The sequence below is a fragment of the Lepidochelys kempii genome, chromosome 1 (genome assembly GCF_965140285.1).
Source record: "Lepidochelys kempii isolate rLepKem1 chromosome 1, rLepKem1.hap1, whole genome shotgun sequence".
Classification (NCBI taxonomy): Eukaryota; Metazoa; Chordata; order Testudines; family Cheloniidae; genus Lepidochelys; species Lepidochelys kempii.
The window spans coordinates 248,218,970-248,243,901 of NC_136380.1; the positions used below are offsets into that span (position 1 = coordinate 248,218,970).

Consider the following 24,932-nt stretch of genomic DNA (forward strand, 5'->3'; position numbering starts at 1 on the left):
TTGCACTGATGAAATAGGCCATGGGGGCTGTTGAAAGCAAATGATGTAAGAGGCTGAACATTTCATAAAGTGCTTCAGGTCCGTTCCTAGGAGCTTGGGACAGAACATCCACACTTGCCTGATTCAATTTGCTCTCTCTGCTAACTAGCCTTTAGGAGCAAATGAGGCAAAAGCTAAGCTATCAGCCACCAATTCTGCAATGTTCTAGCTCCAGAAGTCACCATGTTCCTGATACAACCAGCTACAAAGACAAAACTCATTAGAGGTTAAAGTGGCCTTTCCCAATCATGTCAGCAATGAAGTGGTTAAGCTACTTTGATTTCAATTCTTTTAAAAATGGTATTACTTTTAGGCCCCTGTGTTTATTCCTCAAGTAAACTGTAGCAGAACATTAACCCCAATGGCATTTTTCCACACCTAAAAAGGGAAATAAAAAAATACATGTGGATTCACACCTGGATAGTCCATATCAGGGAAATCTGTGGCTCTCTCTTTTTCTCTCTCAAGCTGGTTTACAAAGCTGCTCGCTGATACATCCTGGAAAACTCAAAGCAATATTTTTTTTAGAAACAACTCTGTTCTTCTATTGTATATCTACTGCGTTTCTCTGAGCCTTGTTCTTTATTTGGAACAATGTTTTGTATAAAAACAGGAGCTTTGTTTTGTTTTTTAAAATGCATCTGTTCCAGCTGCTTACTCCTCACTTAAAACTCATAATTAATCCTCTTTTTATGACACCATAATTGTTTCCACAGCAACCAGTTGTGATGTCAAACAGGATTATAATTTTAGGTAGAAGCATAAGTAGAATTAGCTTCTTATTTATGTATTTGTTTAAATCCGTAACAGCTGTTATGCCTGATCAAACCACTGACCCATCAAGTCCAGCATTTTGCTTCCAGAGGTGGCCAATACCTGATATCTCAGAGGTGGGCAACCAGAAAAACAAAGAGCAATGTACCTAGTCAAGTGTGGAAAGCTATATCTATATAAAGAAGACTATTCTGCTCCAACCTCTGCAGGTGACTCCTTTGCACGGTGAAGCATGAACGTTGGTAACTATTATAACTTTTTGAATGTAGATAGTAGTGAGCCTGGCCGCAAATGTGATTCATGTGCATATTAAAGTCTCAGACTTCTTTGAATCCTGCTAAACATTTTGCTTTGATGATTTCCTGCAGCAGTAAATTCCCTAATAAATGCACATGAAACAAACAATTATATAGGGCAAAGAAAGGAGAAGCCCCTGAGCACACTTATTTTATATCTTTTTATTCCACTCAAACTAAATAACCTCAGTCTATCATCTTTTCTTCTGCAGAATAATCACAACCACTCCAATGCCTTACGTAATTTACAGTAACCTTCTCTAGTCCTTTTCCATTTCAGCTGCATCATATTTTTGAATTTTCCAGCAAACAAGAGTTACAAAGAGAGAGAAGAAAAAGGAATCAAAAGACCCAGATATCCGCAACCATCCAGACAACATCAATCACCATATCAACAATTCTTAAATGTCATTGATGAGGTATAAATATTTGGTTTCCCCTTTAGTTTTTTCTTAAATTTAGTTTTTATCATTCCAATGAGGTTAATAAATGTGGGTCATTAATAAGAACTATACTAATTTTAAGGGGTGACTGGCCCATAAAAGTGGAAACATGGGAGCTGTAAAGATGGGTGAGTGTTACATCCCAACATACACACCTTTCACTAAGTATATACAGTCATTCCCAACAAGCTGGCTCATGGTCCCCTGCCCCAGACTGATTGGATATGGACTATTTAAGCCCAGCACCTATTAGGCCTGATCCTTCAGGGAAATGCCTTTTCAGCCCTAAAATTAGAGATTAATTTCATTCTATGTACCTATGTGAGCAACACTCATAACTGAGCATCTAATCCCAGTTATCCCCACAAGACAGAGTTAATGTCCAGTAATGGCCTGTTTCTTTCTTAAATCCCATTGAGGTGGATTCTGACAAGAGCAAAGAATTCCAGACAGTAAATATTCTCTGGGAAAGGAAAAACAAAATAACTTTTAGAATGTAACTTAAAATCTTTCTATTATTCATTTAGTCTCCAGAAAAGTTGCTGGTTTGACAGCCCTGGGGAATAAGCTCTCTATTTATCCACAGAACAGGTATAGAGTAGTATGGACAACAACAGTGCAGGCTTCCCCATGTTGCCCTGTCAATGTGCCTCAACCCTGATGTGGAGGGTCCATCTCTCATGGTCAGACGGTAGTTCAGTCTCCTCTCTGCAGAAGCTACCAGTGAAGGTATCAATTAGTGTTAAATGTAATACTAGTTCCTGTAACAGATCCTTTTCCAATGGAAAAATTAATGACCCAACTCATTTCATATAGGCCTTCAGATAATTACTTTCAGCCATTACTAGAGTTAGCTGAAACTCATTCTGAATCAGAACAAAAACAAAAATTTCATAATATCCTACTTAAGTGAAATTGGGGGCAGGGGGGCCCAGGGAATCATTTTGGGTCAGTCATTCCAAGTCTGACTTTATTTTATATTATGATCTAATAATATAAAATAAATATCAAAATGCTTTTTAAAAAAGAAATGTCAAAACAAAATTGAATCAAAACTGACACATTCCCACTGAAAGTTTCAATTTCAGCAAAACAGCATTTTCCAATGGGGAAATGTTCCTTTAGAAAATTTAATCAGCTCTAGTCACTACCAACCTGGGTCAGATTTGAACTACAATGGCATTATATATCATAGTACCTCCACAGATAGAGAAGAGGGTATGTGAGCAGCAGATGCTATGTTTTAATTCTGATAGAGAATTTTTTGGTTTTGTTATTATTTTGGGAGATACCCATGTGTTTTCTCATTGCTGCTTTGTTTGAACAGCTCCTTGACAAAAGTCTCTCTGCGATACCTCTTAAGCTTTTACATGCATACACCCACTGCTCAGAAGACTCCACTGTGATGCATTCTTTAAGCCTACCTGCTTGTTTGTATTATCTACTTGTTTGTATATCTCTGTCATTAAAGAGCTGAGAGTTGACATCCTCTATGTTGTCTGTGCATGTTTAATGCTACCTTGAATAGATAGTCTGAGATGATCTCACTATTTTGCATTTATCCCAGTATTATTTATGTTTGATACATAATAGAAGATGGCTTGTGTGAATGTATAGTAAATTTTCCTCATTGTTTTACAGCCTTGCTATGAAGAGCTGTTAGAACAGATTCACAATGGGCCCAACATTTCCATCAAGCAAATAGCATTCTCAACACCTGACAAATTGTGACACCATCTTCAGAATGACTAAATCAGAACAATGCTCCAGCTGCAACAATCAGATGGAGGAGGGGTGGAAGATGATACCCAGTCAGAGAGAATCATAAACAAGGCCTTGGGATGTGGGGCGGGGGAGGGGGGGTGATGGCGGGGGTGGGGAAAGACTGCCAATTCATGGACTTCCCTGTACAAGACCCAAAAGACTTTCTAGTTCAGAGCTGCACTTTCTGCAGTAGTGTCAGTGTGAAAGGAGGACTGGAATCCTGACACACTGTTGCATGACCTTTCTGAGACAGCGGTGTGCTTCTGCTGTTGGAGAAGAGTTAAATTCTTCTCCCACACTTCATGTCAGGAGCGGATTAGCCGAAAACTGAGACCATGGGCTCAAAGGGAAAAAAGCCCTGTCCCCTCTCTCTTTCTCTCTCTCTCACACACACATGCACTAATGGACTTTTCTAAGCTCAAAACCCATGCTGATAGATAGCCTTATCTGTAGTACCTGTTCACAGCTGGAACCATCCTTTCTGTACCCCAATCTCCTCTCAAATTTTCCCCTGTCCCACTGTTGCTTGTGTGAGCTTTCTGAGAGGGTAAGGATTGGGATTCCAACATTAACTGGCTGAAAATGCCTGAAAGTCTGATCAGGGCCACTATGATGACTCCCTGTTGGTGCTTCTTTCTATGGCCTGACATTAAGCACATGTCTGAGCTTTCCGAGCACATCTCCTCATGCACCCTGTGTCCTGTAGGAGGCATGGACCCAGGGTTTTCATTCAGAGAGATGTACAGCTGTGAAACGTGGCAAAACGAGCATTGGTCACAGAAGGGCAATACCATCTGGTGGCTGCTTAACAATCTACATAAAAGGAGCTGGGCTCTTGTCTTGTCCCTTCCCTAGCAAATGAAATCCACTATTAAAAAGACGGCACCCTCTTGGAAGGCTCAGGAGAGAGAGAGAGGCCTATGGCTGAAGTGGAATTAAACGATCCTCTCACTCCACTAACTTGGGGCTGAGGCATAGTTAGTGCATGACGGAAGGTTACACGGCTGCTATCTGTGGTGCTCCTTTCTTGTGATAAAACAGAGGCCCTCAGCTTCTAGGGTGTATCAATGCAGCACCCTTTATAAAAACCAACTAACATTATGTTATTAATTATGTTAATTATGTTAGTTATGTTATTAATTACCATCACATCAGAGGAGAAAGAAGAACAGAACCCCAATAGAATCAGTGACAAGAGCATTTAGATAACAACACCTGTTCCTTCATCTCCTTGAAAACCTCTAGGTCCAAAATGCAAAATGGCAGAGGAGGGGGTAAGCAGGAGGGGAAAGGAAGGAGCCAGTCCTGAGGGCTTCAATGGCTATGGGTTTCTCTTTTTCTGCACCCAGTTTTTATGGCTGCATTACTTTAATTCAATACAACATCAGATTTTAACAAAAACACTGAGCACAAAACCCCCCTCAGAAAAGAGGGAATTGCAAAGCTAAGCAGCCATTGACTGACAGGTAGATGGTGTTTTCACAATCCTATCAAAGCAGATGACAGAACCATATTCAGCTATCTTCGTCTTCCACTCTGGGGAAAGGAGAAGGGACAGCATGATCAGTGAGAGAGATTAGTGGAGGCTTTTCCCTAAACTTCATTGCTACCTGATCTCTGGCAGCTTCCCTAGATTTGAGATGAGAAATTGCACTGAACAGCTTGGAGCCTAATGCACCACTTGGAACTGAACTGACTGAATCTTGTTTATCTGGATGACCATACTGTCAAAATAAAAATAGCTGAACACTGCACGAGAAATCTCTCCCGGCTACGAAGAACAATCAGCAAACTCATCTGAGGTCTCTGTCTAAACATGTATAGGGCAAAAGAATAGAAACTGACTTTAAAAACAAAGAAAAACCATGCATGAGTCCTTTGTGAAACAGACATCTTAGCTGGAGAGCACACACTCCGGGCTAGATTGTGCCCTGCACTGGACAATACAGGTGCACAACAGAAAGAAAAGAAGACACAAGAAGCTGTCTCCAGCTTCAAACCACGCACTTCAGCCTGATGGAATGTAACTGGGAAGCAGAGGTGCAGCTCTTGGTTAGTGTCATTGGCGGCACCAGGCTCCCCAAAGGGGCAAAGCAAGGGGCAAGGCCATGGACTTTGTCATGAGCCAGCAGAGCTGAGCCCACTCAGTGGTAGTGCACAGCTGCATACTTTCCAAAAGGTGGTGGAACTTCTCCCCCAGCATACACTCCCCTCCAGAGCCCAGGGAGGAATTCTGAGCCAGCCACAATTCCTCCAGCAGTCCCTGCAGCTGCACAGCTTCCCCACGTGCCCCTCTCAAGGGGGCTTAAAACCACAGCATACTCCTCAGTGTACAATTGTTTCCCCCACACTCACTTTTGAAGACAACCACTTGGGAGACTGGATAGCTCAGGGAACAGATAGTGAGGGAAGAGGACTTTCACCTCTAGGTCATTGGTTTGATCACAGACCAAATCAATGGTGTCTGAACATGATCGGTTAGCTGCTTGAACGCCTATGTGAAATGAATTATTGGTCTCAATCCAGCTTCTAATGGACCCAGTATTACAGCTGACACCAACTATCCCTCAACCCACATGTCAGTCTAGTCAGTAGCCCACTCCTCACTGCCAACCGTGGTGCAGGCAGCCACACATACATTGTGCACAGTGCATACCATCGGCAATGGTGCCAAGGCATCAGTGTTGGACCCTCCTGGTGCAAGAGCTGGCCCCAAAGAAGTGGTGAGAAGCAGCGCTGGCAGCTTCACTGCCCACCCACGTTTGGCCCCCACAGTCCCTCCATCATAATGTGGGGCAGCAGGGAGGCCTGCGGCATACCATGTGAAAAATTTCTGGGGGCACCCCTGACTGTCCATATGATTAAATGACTCATCGTCTTAGCAAAATGATGACCTACATCATGAAAACATGAAATGAAAGGCAGGTAGCAGATCCAGATCTTCAGGGCCAAAAATAGCCCATCAAGTTGCCCTACAGTACCAAACGAGAATGATTCAAATTGCTATCCCGTCTGGCCTCTTGTTTGCTTGTAATATGGATCCTGGTTGCAATATGACACAGGATTCTCCACACTGATGGTTTCCAGCATTCCCCACCAGCAGCTTTATGAAAGGATGCTTTTTTTTGTGGGGGGGAGAGGAACAGATTTCTCTCATGCTGATTGGGGAAACTCCAAAATCAGGCTCTCTCATCCACCTTTTACAAAGAAGGTGCCTATACCAGTTTGTGATCACTGCAACATATCCTGTCTTTTTAGGACTTAAGGAATTCCATAACTGCAAACATAACACAGTGGGGGGAAAACAGCTTATGCTGAGCTTCCTGACTGTAAAGCCACAGAGCAGCACTGAACTATCAAACCTATGCCAGCCACAGGAGACAGGAAGAAGCTGATCTCAAGCAGGTTGAATAACAAATATAGCCATTCACTATGGAATGTGAAGTGCAGTACATGTACACATGGGTGTTCTTCATGTCTCCACACTCTGCTGCCATGCAACTTGAGGTACACCACACTGCGTGCAGAGCATAGCTGTGCTGGTAACCATCGGAAAACAGCAGGAGGGACGAGAGCAGATTCCAGGTAAGCAGAGCAACAAGCCAGGGAAGGAAACAGTGATCGTACAGCGACACACTTTGGGGGCGGAAGAGAGGAGTCAGGGAGAAGGGAGGACACGGAGAAATTAAATGTTCTATCATGATAAAAAAAAATTCCAGAAACAAAAATAAAATAAGAAACTATTCAACCCAGAGCAAAATATATTGGCCTGGAAGAAAGAGTGACAGCTGAATCTGCTGGCTACCTGCAGAGGCAAAATGAAAAATAAAACATGGCTTTCTTCTGATCTGACACAAAGCCCAATGCTCCTGAAGATTCAGGCTGCTTGGGCACTGCTGACTCCTTCATCAATGTCACTTTAAATCATATAAAGGCCTGAAGGTGACTTCAGCACCACAGTGGGGTGCGAAGACCTGTGAGTCTGAGCAGCAGAAATTACACAGGTATTGTATGAGAAACATGCCTCCAAGTAAAGGCAACAAAGGCACTTTTCCTTTGCTTCCAGTCTGCGTGGTTCATACATAGCCCCTGCGTTTCACTTTGTGTTTCAGAGTCCAATTACCCTCAAAACTCACAATGAAACTTGTCCACGTCTGTGAAATTTAACTTGATTTTGGGGAAGCCATGGGTCTTAACTAGAGTAAATGATGGATTCTCTGTAACTGAAGTCTTTACATCAAGATTTGAGGCCTTCCATACCTCAGGCAGAGGTCATAAGCGCATTGCAGCAGTGGGTGGGTGAGGCTCTGTGGCCTGCGATGTGCAGGAAGTCAGACTAAATGATCACGATGGTCCCTTCTGGCCTTAAAGTCAAAGTCGATGACTCTTAGTCTCCTAGCGTGTTGACTCAAAACTATAACTCAGCCTAAAATCTGCAAAAACTGAGGGCCTGACCCTGCAAGCTCCCCACACAGGGAACCTCACTGACATCACTAGGAGAGATCCACACACAGAAACCCCATAGGAGGCAGTCCTTAGTTTGTAATGAAATCCAGTGGGTTTTCACAACAAAAAGTCTTGCACAGACATACTCGTGGGATCATTTGGTAATTAGATAAGAGCGTAAGAACTACTCCCATTACCACCTCCAGAGGAAACTCATTAGCAGGCTAATGAAATAAAGTAATGATACAGTATCATGTCAGAGAAGCATTCTCATCATCTTTTTATGCTAAAAAGCTTGAGAGCCGTTTCATTTTCTCTATCTTCCCCAGCCCCCAGAGTTGTCCCAGCACCCTGGAGAGCATGATAAAACAGCATAAGGGACCAGTTTCTAAATATAGTGGGCTTCTAAGTGGCACAACTCTCATCAGCTTTGATGAGATATGTGCAGTTCAACCTTCCCCTACCACTTTGAAAGTGTATCCCAAAGGGTCAAATTCCCATATGGCATACAATTTGGAAAGGACTATCAGGCCATCAGAGCACGTGATTTCATTTCACCTTTAAGAAAAGCCAAATGCTGGAGCACTTGTTTGGGGAGTGAAGGAACATCACATAAAAAGCATGATGTCTTTCACAAGCAAAAGATTTACACACCAAGTTGGTTTTAACACCACAAGTTCTTCTGTTTCTTCCTGTGAAGACTAAACATGTCCCAGCCAGAACTTCCCTGCTCACTCCTCTTACACACTGTGACTAGACATAGCCTGTTTCATACCCACATGGCACACTCATAATCCTTCTGGCAGTGAAAAGGTGGCATGATTTTTAAGGGCATATCCACTTCTTAAATTGACTGAAGGGGATGATGTTGAGAAGGTTCTTGCCTCCCTGCCCTTCCGTGAGACAAGCCCAAGGTCTCCACTCCCAGCTCCTGCCAGTCAAGTGTTTCCCAAGAAAACCAGAAATAGTGCCCATGTCTCCCAAATGAGAGTGCAGGGTTCCCACCATTGGACAAATGGCCCATCCCAGAAATACTGTCTTTCAAGTGGATCCACACTGTATAACCCAGTCCTGTTCTAGGGTCATCGACCACTATCGCCTGTGCAATTACACACTGTTTTTACGTGAATTCAGTGCTGGTGAAATGTGTGTGACTGGCAGCCCAAAAGATTGAAATCCTATATGTACTCGTGCCCTGTATTCCTTCACACAGATATAGGATGGGAAATAGTAGTGTGAGAGTCCATCCCAGTGTCCAAAGGCACCCGCCCTTTATAAAGAAAATAACAGAACTATAGCCAATGATCATGAATTCCTTACAGCCAGTTAGGAAGTATTTAATAAAGCTGCTAGTCCTTAACTTTCACACTGAATCATCTTAGTGTGCTACTTGAAGGGTCTCAGAAATCCGGGACACTATGCTACCCAATGGTGGCTTGTGGCTAATGTAGTTCTTTCAAAATGAACTGCCACAATCATTCAACATGCAAATAATTTGGAACCAAAAATTTGTCTACATGCACACCACTAACGAGATGAAGTGATAATGTTCTTGCACCTGCCTGCCCTCTGACTCTCCCCCTCCCACATTTTTTCTGAAAGTCACTGTCTTGTTTCTCTTATTTCCTTTTGAAGAGAAGGAACTGTTTCGTCACAGACTTTGTGTGTGACCTTGAGCAAGTCACTTTATCCTTCTGTGTCTTAAGTTTTTCCCATTTATAAAATGGGGATAATACTTCCCTTCCACTGAGACTTTTGTATAGCTTAATGAATTATTTTTAAAGCACTTTGAGGACCTTGGGTGGAGCGTGACAGAGAAGTATTAACTTTTGAGGCTTGTCAAAGTGAGGAACCAATCATACCTGGATCAAGCCGGCATGACAACAAATATAGTACAGGGTTTTATTTTTCCCCAATGAAACTCTTCTATTGCACCCAAGTCCTGATCCACCACACTGCCTGCTAATCCACTTATGGGCCTCTCCTCAGCAGAGACTTCCAAGAGTGCCATGTTGTGTGATTGTTTTGTAACATGAACAAATTCTCATTGGCAGCAAGGATAAGAATCCCTAACAACTTTCCCAACTCTGTCCCCTAAAAATGCTATATTTCATATAAAACCAGAAGGCAAAACCAGGTTTCAAGAGGACAATGGACTGGCACATGAACTCAATTAAATTTCTCATCTTTCTTGTTTGATAACATACAGACATAACTGGACCATCCTGATAGCTTCCCTGGAAGTTCAAGATGCTACTCATTGAGACACCCCAGTAGAGAAATGATTCTGAAATTCTTGCACTATGGAAGAACCAGTGGTGGGAGGGAGGGCGAAGAACCAGTCAGATGCATTCAATCCCCTGAACTGAGGATGGTTAGCTGGTGCAAGGAATAAGAAGGGAAACTGTTAGAAGAGTAAGAAAAAGGAGCCGTCTAAACCAGGAGAAGCCTAATCAGTCTGGTTTAAAGTCTTTAGTTGTCAGCTCTGAGATGTGACCCTTCTTGGCATAACACCTTCAATCAGAAATGAGATAGTTCAGAAGACCAAGGGCCTTCACTCTGCAAAAACATTCACATTCTATTTACATAAATATGAATGACCACAGCTGAAAGGAAAGCTGAATAAAGGAAAAACACAGTAATCCATATACAAGGGTTAGCAAAACAATGGTTGCTAATGATGTCCCTTCTTATTCCTCCATATACATTCACATAAAGCACACATGTACAAAGCCCAAAGAATACACAGCCCAGACCTATGTTCTCACATTCATAGGCTGCACCCCACACACTAAGCCCACAGATATATTTAGTACAGAGCTAAGTTCTCTCTCCACCACACACACACCACAGATAATTTTTACAACAGATCCTACAAAATACATGGTCAAATATACACAACATACATACCTACATTGGTCAAAAATACACACACACACAGGCACATACACTCAAATATACACCCTCCTGCATACAGATGAAGTTATCCACACATCATCTTGCCAGCCCACACAAACAGAACCCCATGAATTACTCATCACAGACCCATGGTCACAGACTCCTACAGCCTCTGTGTACACACACGATCACAGAAATACATTCCATTTTCTCTCCATTTTTTGATTTGCCATTCTTCACCTCTCCCACCCCTAGGCAGGTTCTCTCTGATGTGGGTGATGATTGGTCAAACTGCTCAGAACTCCCAGCACACAGGAAAGAAAACCTGCTAGGGCACTCAAGTGAACAAGATGATTGAGCTAATATATCACTCCAGCCAAAACATGGTGTGCAAACCCTTGTAGATCAACACCAGCAAAAGGGGTTCCTCTACCCCATACTCTGTTTCATTTCAAGACAAGACTCCTCCTGTCAAGACTGCAGCTAGAAGAAGCTGCCAAGAGAGCTGCAAGTCTCTCCTGCCTGCTTTTGTTTTTTAATATCTGGGAAAGCCTTTGACTGATTATCAGTGTCACATGCTAGGACTGTGCTGGATTTACAGCAAAATAAACCAGAGAATTAGTGAGTTGGAAAGAGCACAGAAGGTAGTTTTGCATCTACGTGTCAGCTTCCCAGCAGCCTGACCAGAAAGCCAAGTTCAACCAAATAAAAAGCTGGCAGGAGCCACATGAGGTTGCATGCAAATCATTTTGTCGACGCTGATACTGTCTCAGGTGAGACATGTGGATTATTGGATTAGGTACTCCATGGGAATAACAGTAATGAAGGTGTTCTCACCCTGTGTGGCACTGATTCCACTTTCATTAGCTAATGCTTTTCACCTGGGGCAGTTGCCAGGCAATCCTAGACTACAGTTTTGTACCTATGCTAAATAACACTTTATTATGCACATATACGGGCCCCGATTCATCAAACCAGGTAAGCATGTGCTTAATTTAGAGTAGTTCCATTGCAGTCACTGTGACTACTTATGTGCTCAAAGTTAAGGACAAGTAAATACTGTACCTTGCTGAATCTGGGTGACGGTGGCTTTCGTCCAAGAATATTACAGAGGTTTACAAAAACGAACAAGTATTATCCCCATGTATCAAATGAGGCAAGTGGGATATATGGTCTAAATTTTCAGAAGTGGACATTAATTTTAGGTGCCCATATTGAGACATCCAGGGCCCGATTTTCAGGGGTGCTGAGCACCCACAATTCTAAAATGAAGTCAAAAGATGCTGTGGGTGCTCAGCGTCTTTGAAAATCAGACCCCCCCATATACATTAAGTTGGGTGCCTGAAAGCTAAGGTACCCTACTGAAAGTTTTTGATCAAGTACTTTGTTCCAAACATTACACAGCTAGTTAGTGACAGAACTGGGAATAGGAATCTGGTTTCCTCAGCCCCAGACCTAAACGCTAGCCACTAGAACATATTATTTCCCTGGCTCTCCACTGATTTGGTGCAACCTACCCAATGTAATTCTCTAACAGACTTCATTCTCCTATGCACTACACTGCTATGCCACTAGCTCAGTCATCTTGAAAGTATGTGTCACAAAGCAAAATAGAAAAAGGAGAGCGAGTACAGGAATAGGGAAGGGTCAAATTTTGTAAACTTGGGGACTTGGTTCCTTAAAGAAATATACAACAAAAACATTTTACCCATATGGGCTTTTAAATTAATTAATTAATCCTGCATTAGTACAGCCCTAGACTAGAAAATTTAGTAGGGTTCACCCCCCATCTTATTTTTATGATTCATAGATAATGGATATATTAAAGTTCCCAAGTGAGTGGAAAGTTTTAAAAGCAACAGAAAACTTGGTGGGTTGGGTGGTGAGAAGCAACTGCCCCAGAGTAAGGCTATTTAGCCATGGTATTATTTGTGCCTCTGAATGGTCATAGCCTCTCTTCATTTGCTAAGGAGAACTCAGAGCCTCCACGTCCATTTTCAAAGCATTATAGATAGTTTACAGGAGAGCTCTTTGGAGGCCTCACCATGTACGCAAAAGCATGAAGTTGATTCATTTTGCAGTAAATTATAAAAAAAGTGGTAATGCTTCAAGGGGGAAAGCAAAGTAGTTTGAAAGGTCATATGTCAGTGTGTCCCATAACAGCATTACATGAAACTCAATAGAAGAACGTTGTAAGCGGCTGTCATGGGATTGAGCCAGTACCAGAAACTTACTTTCTGACATGTGTTAAAGGATAAAAATTCATCTCTTGCCATTTTGATATAGGATTACCTCTATAATTCACGTTGCTGACTGGGAGACCCATTAGGGATTAGATAATGTTGAGAGTAAGCAAACAAAATTATTAAAAGATCAAAGATACTCCATCACAGAAGGTTTTTTATTTTATTTTGACAAATTTAATTCAGTTTGAATTATTTATAATGCTTCATGGTACACTAGTAAATGTGCTGTCAGAGTCTGTAAAAGTAATGAAGTCTTAGTAGTATGAGATGTCACCACAGCACTGTCTCTACCACTCAATTTTCACTGAAGTGAAGTGAGACCTACAGGAGTTTTGTGAGAATTATCGTGTTTGCAAGTGAGCGACGTGAGAATTACAGAAGTTCTGGTCTATAGTTTGCAATTCTGTTGTGGTCCAGACTCCCCCTTAGCTCCAGGATTATCCAGCTAAGTATTTATACCACATTAATCATTGGTTTCAGAGTAGCAGCCGTGTTAGTCTGTATCCGCAAAAAGAAAAGGAGGACTTGTGGCACCTTGGAGACTAACCAATTTATTTGAGCATAAGCTTTCATTAATCATTGTGGTATCAAAGCACCTCATGGTCTTTGCCATGTATCAGACAGTGACTAGTTCCATCTGACCAGAGCCTCCCTGGGTTTTGTGGCCATTGCTGACAAATAATAATCATGGAAATTCCAACTACCAGCTTTAAAGAGTCACTTTTCTGAGTGGAACTAGACTTTAAACAGACTCAGTAGCACAGAAACACCACCCCCAACCACTTCCATTAGTAAAACTGAAACAATATTGTTTCCTATTAGGGCAGGCTGCATTAGCCTAATACAATGCATGATGAGTAAGTAGCCAGGCTGCTACATATTAGCAGTGCAGGTCTCATTCATTGTAGCTCCTGGTCCAAACATCCTTGACAAACCCCTGAGCAAAAGCCATACACTGCTCAGGCTTCTAACGCCTGTCTAATACTCCATCAAATAAAGGTTGTCTCCCACAGGTCAAGGTGAAGACAGCATTAAATTTATGGATGACATAACCTATTCATAGGAATGTTCTTTGGTGAATTTCACTTTAACACTTAAAAGACAGCAACTGACAACTTTTAAACAAGCAGAAAACCTTACCTTCATATTTCATGTGTCAAATACTTCATATTTCTAATACCACTAAGTATTAGAAGTGAAAGAAGTTTAAAGAGCCAATGTGCTTGTCAAGTTTTATGCTGCTTGTTTACTTTTTAATATTTCTCTCCACTTAAATAATGAAAACCCACTTAAATAATGATGACCAAGACTGTGCAGTGTCATTTTTGTTTATACTCAGTTTAATTTTAAGGTTTATAAACCTGCTATGGTTTGGGGTTTCAAATGTGTCAGGATGATGTCTATCTTAAACCTTTCATTGGCTGTTTTCTTTAGTGGAAACATTTCTACTGATCATCAGTTTGAGAAAAGCTGCTTTTAACAAAAAAGTAAAGTTTGGACTAAAGTTAAGTTGACAGTGTCCCTTTTAAGTGAAATATATGAAGTTTGCCCAGGCAAAATTCCGGGTGGATGGGGTGGGGAGGGAACTTTCCCAGCGCCTTTATGTGATAACATGCAAAGAACACAACACAGCTAATTAAATGTCCAGATTGGTCTTGTGATTTTATGGGTAGTGCTCCTCGAAGGACCAGAGTTAGCAGAGCTTTTGCTTTGTGGGAGAGGCATCTGTTTTTGCCAATTTCTGTGGAGGATGGAGGCGAATTTTTCATTAAATCAATATATTTTTAAAATGATAAACTTAAATTTGTAAGCCCAATATTCATATTTAGTTGCTTAAGATGCTTACCACAATATTTGGGCAGTAAAAATCAGCACTAAAATGGCTGCTGGGGTGCTTGTGTTCCAATGTAAAGTCCCAGATATGGAAGAGGATTTCCCAATTTCGGTGCCTGAACTGGGCTCACAAGGCAGACCATTTCCTCAACTTTCATCTAGACCAAACAGCCACTGGGCTGGCCACATATCCTTGATTTAGAGAAAATGCCACACACCCACAATGCTTTTTTACAATGTTGCTAAAGAGACTGTAAAATACATGTTACTTGATAGTTAAGGTCTAGCTGCAAAGCCCAGAGCTTGCTTCACATAACTATGTATTGAGACTACTCCAAGTCTGAAAATGACTAATCCAAGTTAGAAGGGCAAGTACCCCATCCGCAAATGAAGATCTACTTAAACTGACTGTACATATGCACATATACATACTCAGCATACATGCTATCTTATGCAAAAGCACAGGTAAGTGCCACATTCCCACTGTGTATATAAATATACTGCTGGGAGGAAAACAGCAAGCAAACATCTATCCTAATAGTATGAGCAGCTTTTGGAGTAAACAAAACGTTTCTTCCTCTAGTAGCTCTGCCAACATTCTTTTGATATAGACTGCATATGGTATATGAGAGCTGGCAACACAATACACTTAATTGATTTTGGAGCACTACGTGCAACATGCCTAAGGACGCAAAGCAATTTCTTATGTGGTCTTCTCTAAATGCCAAATACAGATTAGATTTCACTATATAAAGGAACAAATATGCCCATGTATGCATGGCATGTATATATATATATACATAAACACAACTTCATTCCCAATTTAATAAATCAATCCTTGCACTCAGATACACTGGTCAGATGAATGCAAACATTTACATCTGAACTAGGCTGCTTATTATAATTATGGCATAGCCCCTGTGAAACTAACAAGTTATATTTTCACAGTAACTACGTAATTACCCTAACCAGATCTTCTTACAGTGAAACAGTTGTTGCTTAGCAACTAAATGGGAGGACAAAAGGAATGGAACTAAGAAAAAGTAACCAAAATTCATGTACAACACAGGTTGCGTATGACAGGAAAGAGGCATACAAACACAGCACTTTAAAAAAAATTCCTTTCTTTCTTTCTTTTATTTTTCCCCCTTGCCCCTTTCCCAGAAAAACATCTCACCTCCTTCCCTGCCACTCATGTTCCACTTAGCCACTTGTCACCAATGCAGTTTTTACATTTATTTGCATGGGTCTGGGCTATTTTAAGCATGTTCCTGCTATATTCTTTTATGTACATATAAATACAGATGTACGCTTGTGTGTCAATATAATACACACACAAAGACAACCCTAAATGAACCATTTGAAAGCCAGTGTGGTGCTTTGACTAATTTTTATTCTACTATTGTGTGAAGGAGTCTAAGTGCCAATATAAATAGAGTTTCCTGCACATTATACAGTCATTTGCATTTATAAATCCATTGCAGCACCATAATTTGCAGAGAAAAAAAGACAGTGATTTTAAGAGAGGAAAAAACAAACTCAGCAGTGCTTTGTACAAATCTTTGACTCTGGTGTTTGCTCTATGAGTAAATGAAAAAAGGAGCATTCCTTGCAGGAAATCAGTTCCAAAAAAAAAAAAAAGTGTGTGGAAATCCCAGGATGCATAGAGAATTTATTTTCCTTTCCTCAGTCTAAATCAAGCAGAATGAATAATATGCCTCCAGAAATGGTTATTTAAAAGCTACTGAGAAAACCTCCCATTTCTAAAGGTTCAGGACTTGCTGCATGCTCACACATATGTGGGGAAAGGGTGAGGGGAGAAATCCCACCATTCCTCCCAAGCTACATTTATAATGAAACCCTTACATATGCACAGTACAGAAATGCGGGGGACCCAGTGAAAAGGCTCCTCATACTTCACAGTACCAGGGAAAGAGAACATGTTGCAAATAGATTTGTAAGTGTAAGATACCCAAACTAATCAAATAAAGTGAACATATACAACTTGAAGAGAAACACTTCCCAAATCTACTGCAAACCACATCCTTCTTGCACCAAATGCATGTTGGCTGGCAGATGTCAACATTTAGAACTGACCCTCCCTGGCTTATTAACCCACCTGTGGAGTTCCCGGTCTTCAGCTGCAACTGGCACAAGCTGCTGCCACAAAATGTACAATTTTTTTAAAAACCTACTGTAATAAAGTTATAAAAATATTGAAAGATGCTATATACTCAAAAAGTTCAAGAGGAGGCCAGTGTCACTCACTAAGGACAGCCTAGTATGAATCACTCACAGCTTTACTCTCATCAACTAAGCAGTCACCCCTTACTCAAAGTCAGAAGAAATATTCTCTATCCATACATGAAGTATTATTTAAATTCAGCTTTAACTATGGAAAGGCAACATCTCCCCACAAGTATGTAATTACATCCTTTTAAACCATCACTGAGTGAGTGAGCGTGTGTGAGAGAGAGAGCAGCATTATTAACCTGACTAGAATATAAGGGGACAGCCCCAAAGTATTTTTAAGAAGCACCTCAATGCTAGTGAAAGTTGTTGAGCTGACAGCCCTGGACACAGAAGTCCTGTTTTATTCTAAAGGCAGAATAGTAGCAGCTATATGATCTTCTTCCACCATCACAGTTAATGTGGCTCACCCCTGACAAAGGTGTGGGGTCACACTATGATGGGGTTTGGGGGGGGGGATATGTGGTTGTAAATCTTCTAGAACTAGACTGAGGCCACCAACTTCTCTGACATGAGCCAAACACCTCTCACATAGTAACAATTTTCAATAGTTACTGACTTGGGAGCAGATGGTAACTGGTAACCTAAAAAAGGAAGGACTCCATTAGCATGCCCTGAGTTATCAGGTGACAGAAATATATTTTTGAAAGAGGAATCTAGTTGTTTGAGTATCTGGTGTAAATGCATTGTGACAAAAATGGAAAAAAAAACATGTCATAAAAGCAACACTACACTTCAGTTATACCAAATGCCCACACTTCCCAGGTGTTTGGACATGCTTGGCCTTTGGTCTTCTGCCTCACAAATCAGCCAAGTTGTGTGGGTATTCAGTATAACCACCCACATACTTTGTCATCTGCTAATGCTTACATAATGACTCACTTGGGGGTTGAGGGGGAGAGAAAGAAGACTTTCTCTTCATGACACTTTCCATAAAGAAATCTTGATCAGAAGCAGCAATGCCACAGGAAATGTTTTTGTGACCCCTTTCTAATAAATGTTTTGAGGCCCAAGAAATGATTAGCAGCCTTAACTTTATTCTAAACAGCAAAACTCAAGAATCGCTCCACTCCCCTGACAGTCAGGCAGTATTTCTGACCCTCTTTGGATAATCCTGAAGTCTGTACGCACACACCTATTTGGAGGGTTATCGTAAACAAGATCATGGGGTTTTTTGGTTTTTTTTTTTTTTTAGTATAATCCAGATTGACTGGGGAAAATAAAAGCAACACAGACAATTATGGTGCTGCCCTCACCCTAATCCCTGACTCTGCAATATCATTCTGACAGCGTAACTCCCACAGCCTGCTGTCAGGGCACTCTGTGGAAACACTACATCAGAACCAACTGCCACAATATAGCATGTTTCATGGACAAGCATACTAATATACCTACACACACATATATATGCATATATATAAAACACGTATATGCATACACACACACACACACACACACACATTATATACAAATTTTTTGACATTAACTTGACCAAAAGATTATTTCCTATGGCACTTTCTCTATATTGTAGCCCACTGAGTAAGAGTCTCTCTTGTGGAATCTCTCTCCCTCCCAAACCCCACCACCACCTTCCTCAAAGCTGTCTGTCTGCTCCTGGAGACCACCAGAGCCAGTTCAGTGGGCTATTGGGGGTCCCCGCATCTCAGCCTGAGCTCCCCCACTGACCTATTCCTACCTGCTGGAGTGGTTCAAGCTACCAACTTGGTGCCTCCTCTCAGCTATTTCCAGGGCGGCAAGAATGCAGCGCGGAAGCGGGGAGCTTGCAGCCACCAGGGAAACTTCCAAGGCTGGAACCCTTTTCCTGCGGCTCCAGGAGTCCCCCCCATCCCATCTCATCTCATCCCCCGAGGCTGGTGCGAGGGGCGCGTGTCTGGGCTCGGGAGCCCCTCTCCCCCGCCCTCACCCACCTGTAGGACACCTGCTTCCTGAAGGTTAAGTTCCTCAGCTTTTCTTCCAGGGACTCTTCCTTCTGGCCGGCGACTCCCATCTCCTCCTCGGCGGCGGCCGCCGCGCTCCTCGTGTCCCCGCCGCCCTCGGCTCCTCGGCAGCAGCTGCCGCTGCCTGCAGCCCCCTTGTCCTCACCGGCTGCCGACGGGGGGTTCATTGCGGGGCGGGAAGGACAGCAGCCCCCAGGGGCCTGAGCAGCAGGGAGCAGGCGCGGGGCCGGCGGCGGCTGCAGCCGCTGAGGTGGGGGGCCAGGGCCAGGGACGGGACGGCTGCTGCAGCTGGAGCCGCTCGCCGAGGAGGCTGCAAATGGCAGCACCTTCCCGCAGCATCCATCGGCGGCTGCCCTGCAGCGGGGCATTGTGGGAAACTCTCTGCCTCCCCCTCCTCCCGGGCCAATCAGCGCCCGCCTCCTCCTGCTGCTGCTCCTGCCACTCCCTCCTGAGACGGGAGCGGCAGCATCGCCTCCAGCCGGGCCGGGGGCGCGGGGCCCGGGAGCGGGTGGCGGACGCGGCTCGGGAGCCGCAAGGCGTTTCATCGCTCTCAGGGGAATGGGCCCGAGAGGCGTCAGGACAATATTACGGGGTGGGGGCGCTTTTTTTCCCCCCAGGAGCCAGGGAGGGATGAGGGGTGTCAATGGGAGGGGGAGCTCTGGAGAGATATGGGGGAGTTAGGGTCCCCTCTGAAAATTATAGGACGATGGAGGGGGAGGGGAGGGGAGAAAGCAACTGGGGAACAGGGGAGCCTGCTGGAGCGTTTAGACGAGGGAAGGAAGACGGGAGGGTCACGGCTACAGCTGCTGATTAACTAGCTCTGCTCCCCCTGCGCGCGGGCACACACACACGGAGCCCCAGCTCCTCCAAGAGGTTTCTGACAGCTGCTTTGGGCACACGTCCTGCTGGAATGGTCTCTCATCCATCAATCACATTCGTTACAGGGAGGGAGAGAGAAGGCTGCCCGAGAACTGGCAGCCGTGCCAGATTTTAAATGAAAACCCTATACATAAAAACAGCCTTCCTCCCTTACAAGGTGTTGGAGTTGTGAGGGCAGGGGAGGTACAGAGCAGCAATGAATTAAATATGTTCTCCATCGAACCGCTGCTTTTTATTTACCTTGGGGGCTATATTAGACTTTCTAGAGAGGGCCAGGCTTTCACCTTTATTCTCCACAGGATATTGACTCTTGTCTTTTGTTTGTAAGACATTACAACCAAACCTGATTCTGCTTCGATTAAACTGAGTTTAATCTGTAAAAATTTAAAACCAGGGGGAAATTGTCCAGGTGGTTACAGGAGTAGGAAAGCTGGAGAGGGCGGCAGACAGGAGGTATTAATGCACCAGCCCTAATGAGAGACCCAATGAAATTATACCAAGGTAGGGGAAAGGAAAGGAAATCTGAACAGATATGTGGGAGGAAGCAGTTAATAGGCACTTTCACAACTAAGGAGAACATAGTTAGGAAAACTTCAACAGAAAACATTAGTGATTGGACACAGTAAGTAAATACTGCTTACATGGTTGCATCTTAAATATGTGACAAAGAACAGACAATTCCAGAGACATCAGCCATCCCTCCACATAGTTCAGTGGATTATGGAAAAAATGTTATTGAAGAAACCTCAAGCCATAAGAGCAGCCTTGACTTCCCAGCCCCCAACAAATGGATTTAATACACAAGTATATTCTTCCATGTTAAAATAAAATAAAGAACTGCACACGTCTCCTGGACAACTGCAAAAGCTTACTGCTGTTCTCCTCACTCTTCCTCACCTCTCAACCAGTATTTTTCATCTAAAAGTTTGGCCCAGTGCTGTAAACACTGACACATACGAGAATGCTCATGTGCATAAATGTACACATCATGTGTAAGTGTGTGCAGCATTGGAACTTTAGTTTGCAAATTCTTCAGACAGGGACCCCGTCTTTCTATTTGTATTGTGAAGTGTCTAGCACATTCCTGGACACTATACAAATAGTAATAAATGTGTCTGGTTTCTTCACAATGTTGATCCTTCAACAACTGTACCTACCAGGTACCTTTGAGTACCTCCAGGATGCCCCTTCATAATCTGCTCTTCATTCCCTGTCTTCTTGTCTTTTAAACAAATACTATATTATTCAACAGGAATGGTCCAAAAGCAAAAGCACTTGGACAATGACAATAGGATACTCATGGCTGACCTTAGAGGCAAGTGGACAGGCATCAGGGTGGATCCCAAGATTCAGGGGGCACTAAATCCCTGTCCCCAATTATTTTGGGTGTGGGCATGTGGTTGTGTGTATTTTTTTCCTCCTGGGAGACAAAGCACCTCCAACCAGCCAGTCCCTGACAATAGACCAGAGCCAGTGCCCTGTGTCAGAGCAGGTGGGCCCATTTGAACCAATCAAAGGGGGCAAGGCTACACTTAGGGTTATAAAGAGCTGACAGAGGACAGGGAGTATTGGGATAGACTGTGTCTGGGGGAACAGAGAGATAGAGCTAATGCCTGTAGTGGGTCCCTAGAGCAAGAGGGGAAGGTCGCCCTATGAAACACTAGAACAAAAGGTGAGCAAATTTTATTTGTTTCTCATTGCACAGTAAACCTTCTTAAAGGAGACTAGGCTTGGCAGTGAGTACTTGCTAAGTTCGGGAGATGCCCTGCCCTGTGACAACCCCATTTTGGACCTTCCTTCTGACCAAAAATTGTTGGATGTTCTTCCAACATAAACCAATGCCACTCACAGCACTGGCCATAGACACATCCAGGAGGTTCTTCTGACATGCCCACCTCCTTGTACAGTATAGTATTCCCAGTGCTAGTTTGGAAAGCAAGGGACTGGGGTTGGGCCCTGAACTCAGATCCACACGTGGCAGAGTATCATATTGTCCCTGCACTAGCAGAAATAAAAACAGCACTTAAAATAATATATTGCACCCTTGGAAAAAGGGATCAAACACACTTCTAGCAAGTCTTCTTTAGCTACATCTACAAAATTAATTGGCGATGCAGCTTGTGACTCTTGCCTGCCTTAACCTTGTCTCATTTATTCCTAGTGTGATTAAAAATACCTTCATGAGAGGTAGGTCAAGTGGCCAAGAGAATCAGATGCTGCCCTAATGCTCTCAGACTGTTTGTTTATGCATTAATCTCTTCCAATTTTTCCCCCATGCAGTCTGTTTTTAGTACACTACTGAATCAAACACCTGGCTCTAGCACAGAACCTATTAACAAATGAAATCCCCCCTCCCGTTTGTTCCCTGCCTCACCCTTTTGTTGGCCAGCCACAGTGTAAGAAAAAGTCACAACATGGGACTGTTTAAACACCTGGGATAATAGTGACAATAATATTAAATTTAAGAATATAAAGGTTAAAGGAGGGGCTCTGAAGAAATCCCAGAGGAATATACCCAACAAGCACCTAGTTTTCAGCGTCCAGACTCCAAAGCCAATGTGACAAAACAGTCCCTCCCCCCCCCCAAAAAAATCATCTTATGGATGTGTTTTTGTGGTCTGTGTGATAGGGATTTGGGGGGGGGCTGTTTTCTCACATTGGCTTTGGAGTCTGGACGCTGAAAACTAGGTGCTTGTTGAAAACTAGGATGAGCAATACTGTTATTCTAACAAAGAAAATCCAAAGAGAATAATTTAGGATCACTTACTGTATAAAAATCACAATGTGTGATGGAGACTTTTGCAATGCACTCGAGCTGAGGTGATCCTTAAGGGTCATTTAGAAACTTCAGTTAGTGCTGACTGTGGCTGCCCACCTTGTAAGTAGGGCAAACTGGTGAGAGCTTATTACTGCTTGACAGCATGTGTATGTATATATACGTACACACACATATATATTATATACATACATACATACACACACTCACTCCACTGCCTTGCACTTCATTTTTGGGTAAAATTCAGTGTGCTTGTTATGCTCTACAAACCCATAATGCTATAGAGCCTAGTTACCCCAAAGACTCCTCTTGCAATGCTCCACCGTGTTACTTTGAATCAGAACAGTGCCGCTAACTATCCTATGAGTATAATTGGAGGGGGCCAGGGCAGGACACTGCAGGGAATTCATCCCTGAACCAGAGCTTGGGGCAGTTTAGGGACAGAGGGGAGGCAACTTGCACTTCCCCTATGCTGAGACTGCCAGGGGAAAGAATTGCCCCTGCCATCACTACATGTCTATACTATATTATGGGATCACCTATTTTTGCTATTGCTGCTGAAATTTGCATGACTAATTTGCAACATATGGTGATAAATAAGCTTCCAGTACATTCTGCTTTATATTAGCAATGATGAGTGAATCTGAAGTCTAGTAAGGTAAGGCCTTGCTCACACAATTGCAACTGAAACATGTCAATATTTAAAGAAACATAGCAGAAACTTCCTGAAAATATCAGATTTATTCATAGATTTCTGTGTAGACTTCATTCCCTATGGCTAGGCTAAACTGGAAGAGATTAGTACACAAGAATAGAACCTTACCAGGCTTTGACAACATCTGGGAGTGTTGTCCTGGCAAAAGGTGCTGGATTCCAACAGCGGGTATCACAGTTCACAGGTTGGCAGTGATAAAGAAGATCAGGCTTTGGGATAAAGGAAGTACCTTGCATCATTTTGCAGTGACTCCTCTGGCTGGTTGGGGAGCATTGATGGGCTTCAGCAGGTGCTATGTTAAGTCTTCTTTTAGATTAGGCTCATGGCTGCAATGCCTGGCTTGAAGAGCTGGGTAGATGGTATGAATGAAACAGGAAATGCTCAGACAGGATTAAATTCATCCCTGTACAGAGGGCCAGGAAAAAGTCTTTGTACTATATTAGTGTCACTGAAGTCCTATTCTGAAGGCTTCAATGGTGCATAGTGTTACTCAATGTGAATAGAGGTATCAGGATCTGGCCCCGAGTAAAAATAGTAACAGATTTTCCAAAAGACAGTATGTACTGGAGGTGACAAGGTGTGAACATGAAAGTCTCATGGCCCAGCATTTACTTCTATGATGTAGCTATCTGATGTAATCACAAACTGCATGCATTACCATTTATCTCATGCTGCTCTACGGGTCATAACTATGGTGACCATTGTTGCTTAATTCAATATTGTTAATAGCGACCTTGCATTTTTTTCAGCGATAACTACTTATGACAGAAAGATAATGGCCATAATTGGTCACCCCCAGATGATTTTCCGTTAAGATTTTTCTGCTCCATTTCATGCTAGTAAAATGTATCTGGATTGATCGCTCTGGCCTCTGATATTCTCTAGGCAGAGAACTAGGACTGCTGTGGCAGTCAAGGAAGGATGGTCGTTGCAATGTGGTCTCAGAGTGGTGAAAGCAGAGGAGAATGAGTGGGATGCCTAGGACTCCCACAAGGAGATGGTATATCCCCCTTCTCAGGGAAGACAGAACTAGATATTTATTTCAAACGCAGTGGCCAGTCAGGCAGGCATAAGCCCAAATTTCAGGTGGGTTCCTGTCGTCACCTTAGCTGCTCTCATGCCCCTTGATTAAAGGCACTTTTGACAGAGGTCTCCAATCCCCGGCTGTAGCAGCCAGGCTGTTCAATGAAGTGCTTTCATGCTACGAGGAGTGTACACATGTGCTTGGTACAATCTGGGGCAAGGGAGCAGCTGCTGCGACCCCATGGATGCTTAGTCTAGAAGAGCTAGTCTGCTGTACCATGAGATATGAACGGTATCCAAAGACTGGAGGGAAAAGAAATGTATGTCAAGCAACGTTACTTTTTCATTTGATCCAGTGGAGTACCCAACCCAAACAAGGATGGCCTCGTTCTTTTCCCAATTCTTGCCACAGACTGCCTGCATGACCTTGAGCAAGTCATTTCATCTCTCTAGCCAAGATTTTCAGAAGTGTTTAGATAGTAGTTGCCAGACAGGACAGCTACAAGCACCCACACTCTGAAAATCAGACTCTTAAGGTGTCAAGATGGGTGTCCCAAAACAGAGCCATACAAAATCCAGTTGTCTCTGCTTC

At 43.0% G+C, this 24,932-nt stretch overlaps 1 protein-coding gene across 4 annotated transcripts in view; it reads right to left on the reverse strand.

The window, feature by feature from the left end:
* DGKI (diacylglycerol kinase iota) overlaps nt 1-19,293 on the reverse strand; it is a 280,987-nt gene extending 261,694 nt beyond the window's left edge. For all 4 annotated transcript variants that reach the window (XM_073322101.1, XM_073322083.1, XM_073322075.1 and 1 more), the window contains exon 1: nt 18,918-19,293. In XM_073322101.1, coding sequence (XP_073178202.1) covers nt 18,918-19,114 — 197 coding nt within the window. In that variant the 5' untranslated portion in view covers nt 19,115-19,293. The remainder of the gene's footprint in view (nt 1-18,917) is intronic.
* Between the last annotated feature and the right edge of the window lie 5,639 nt (nt 19,294-24,932).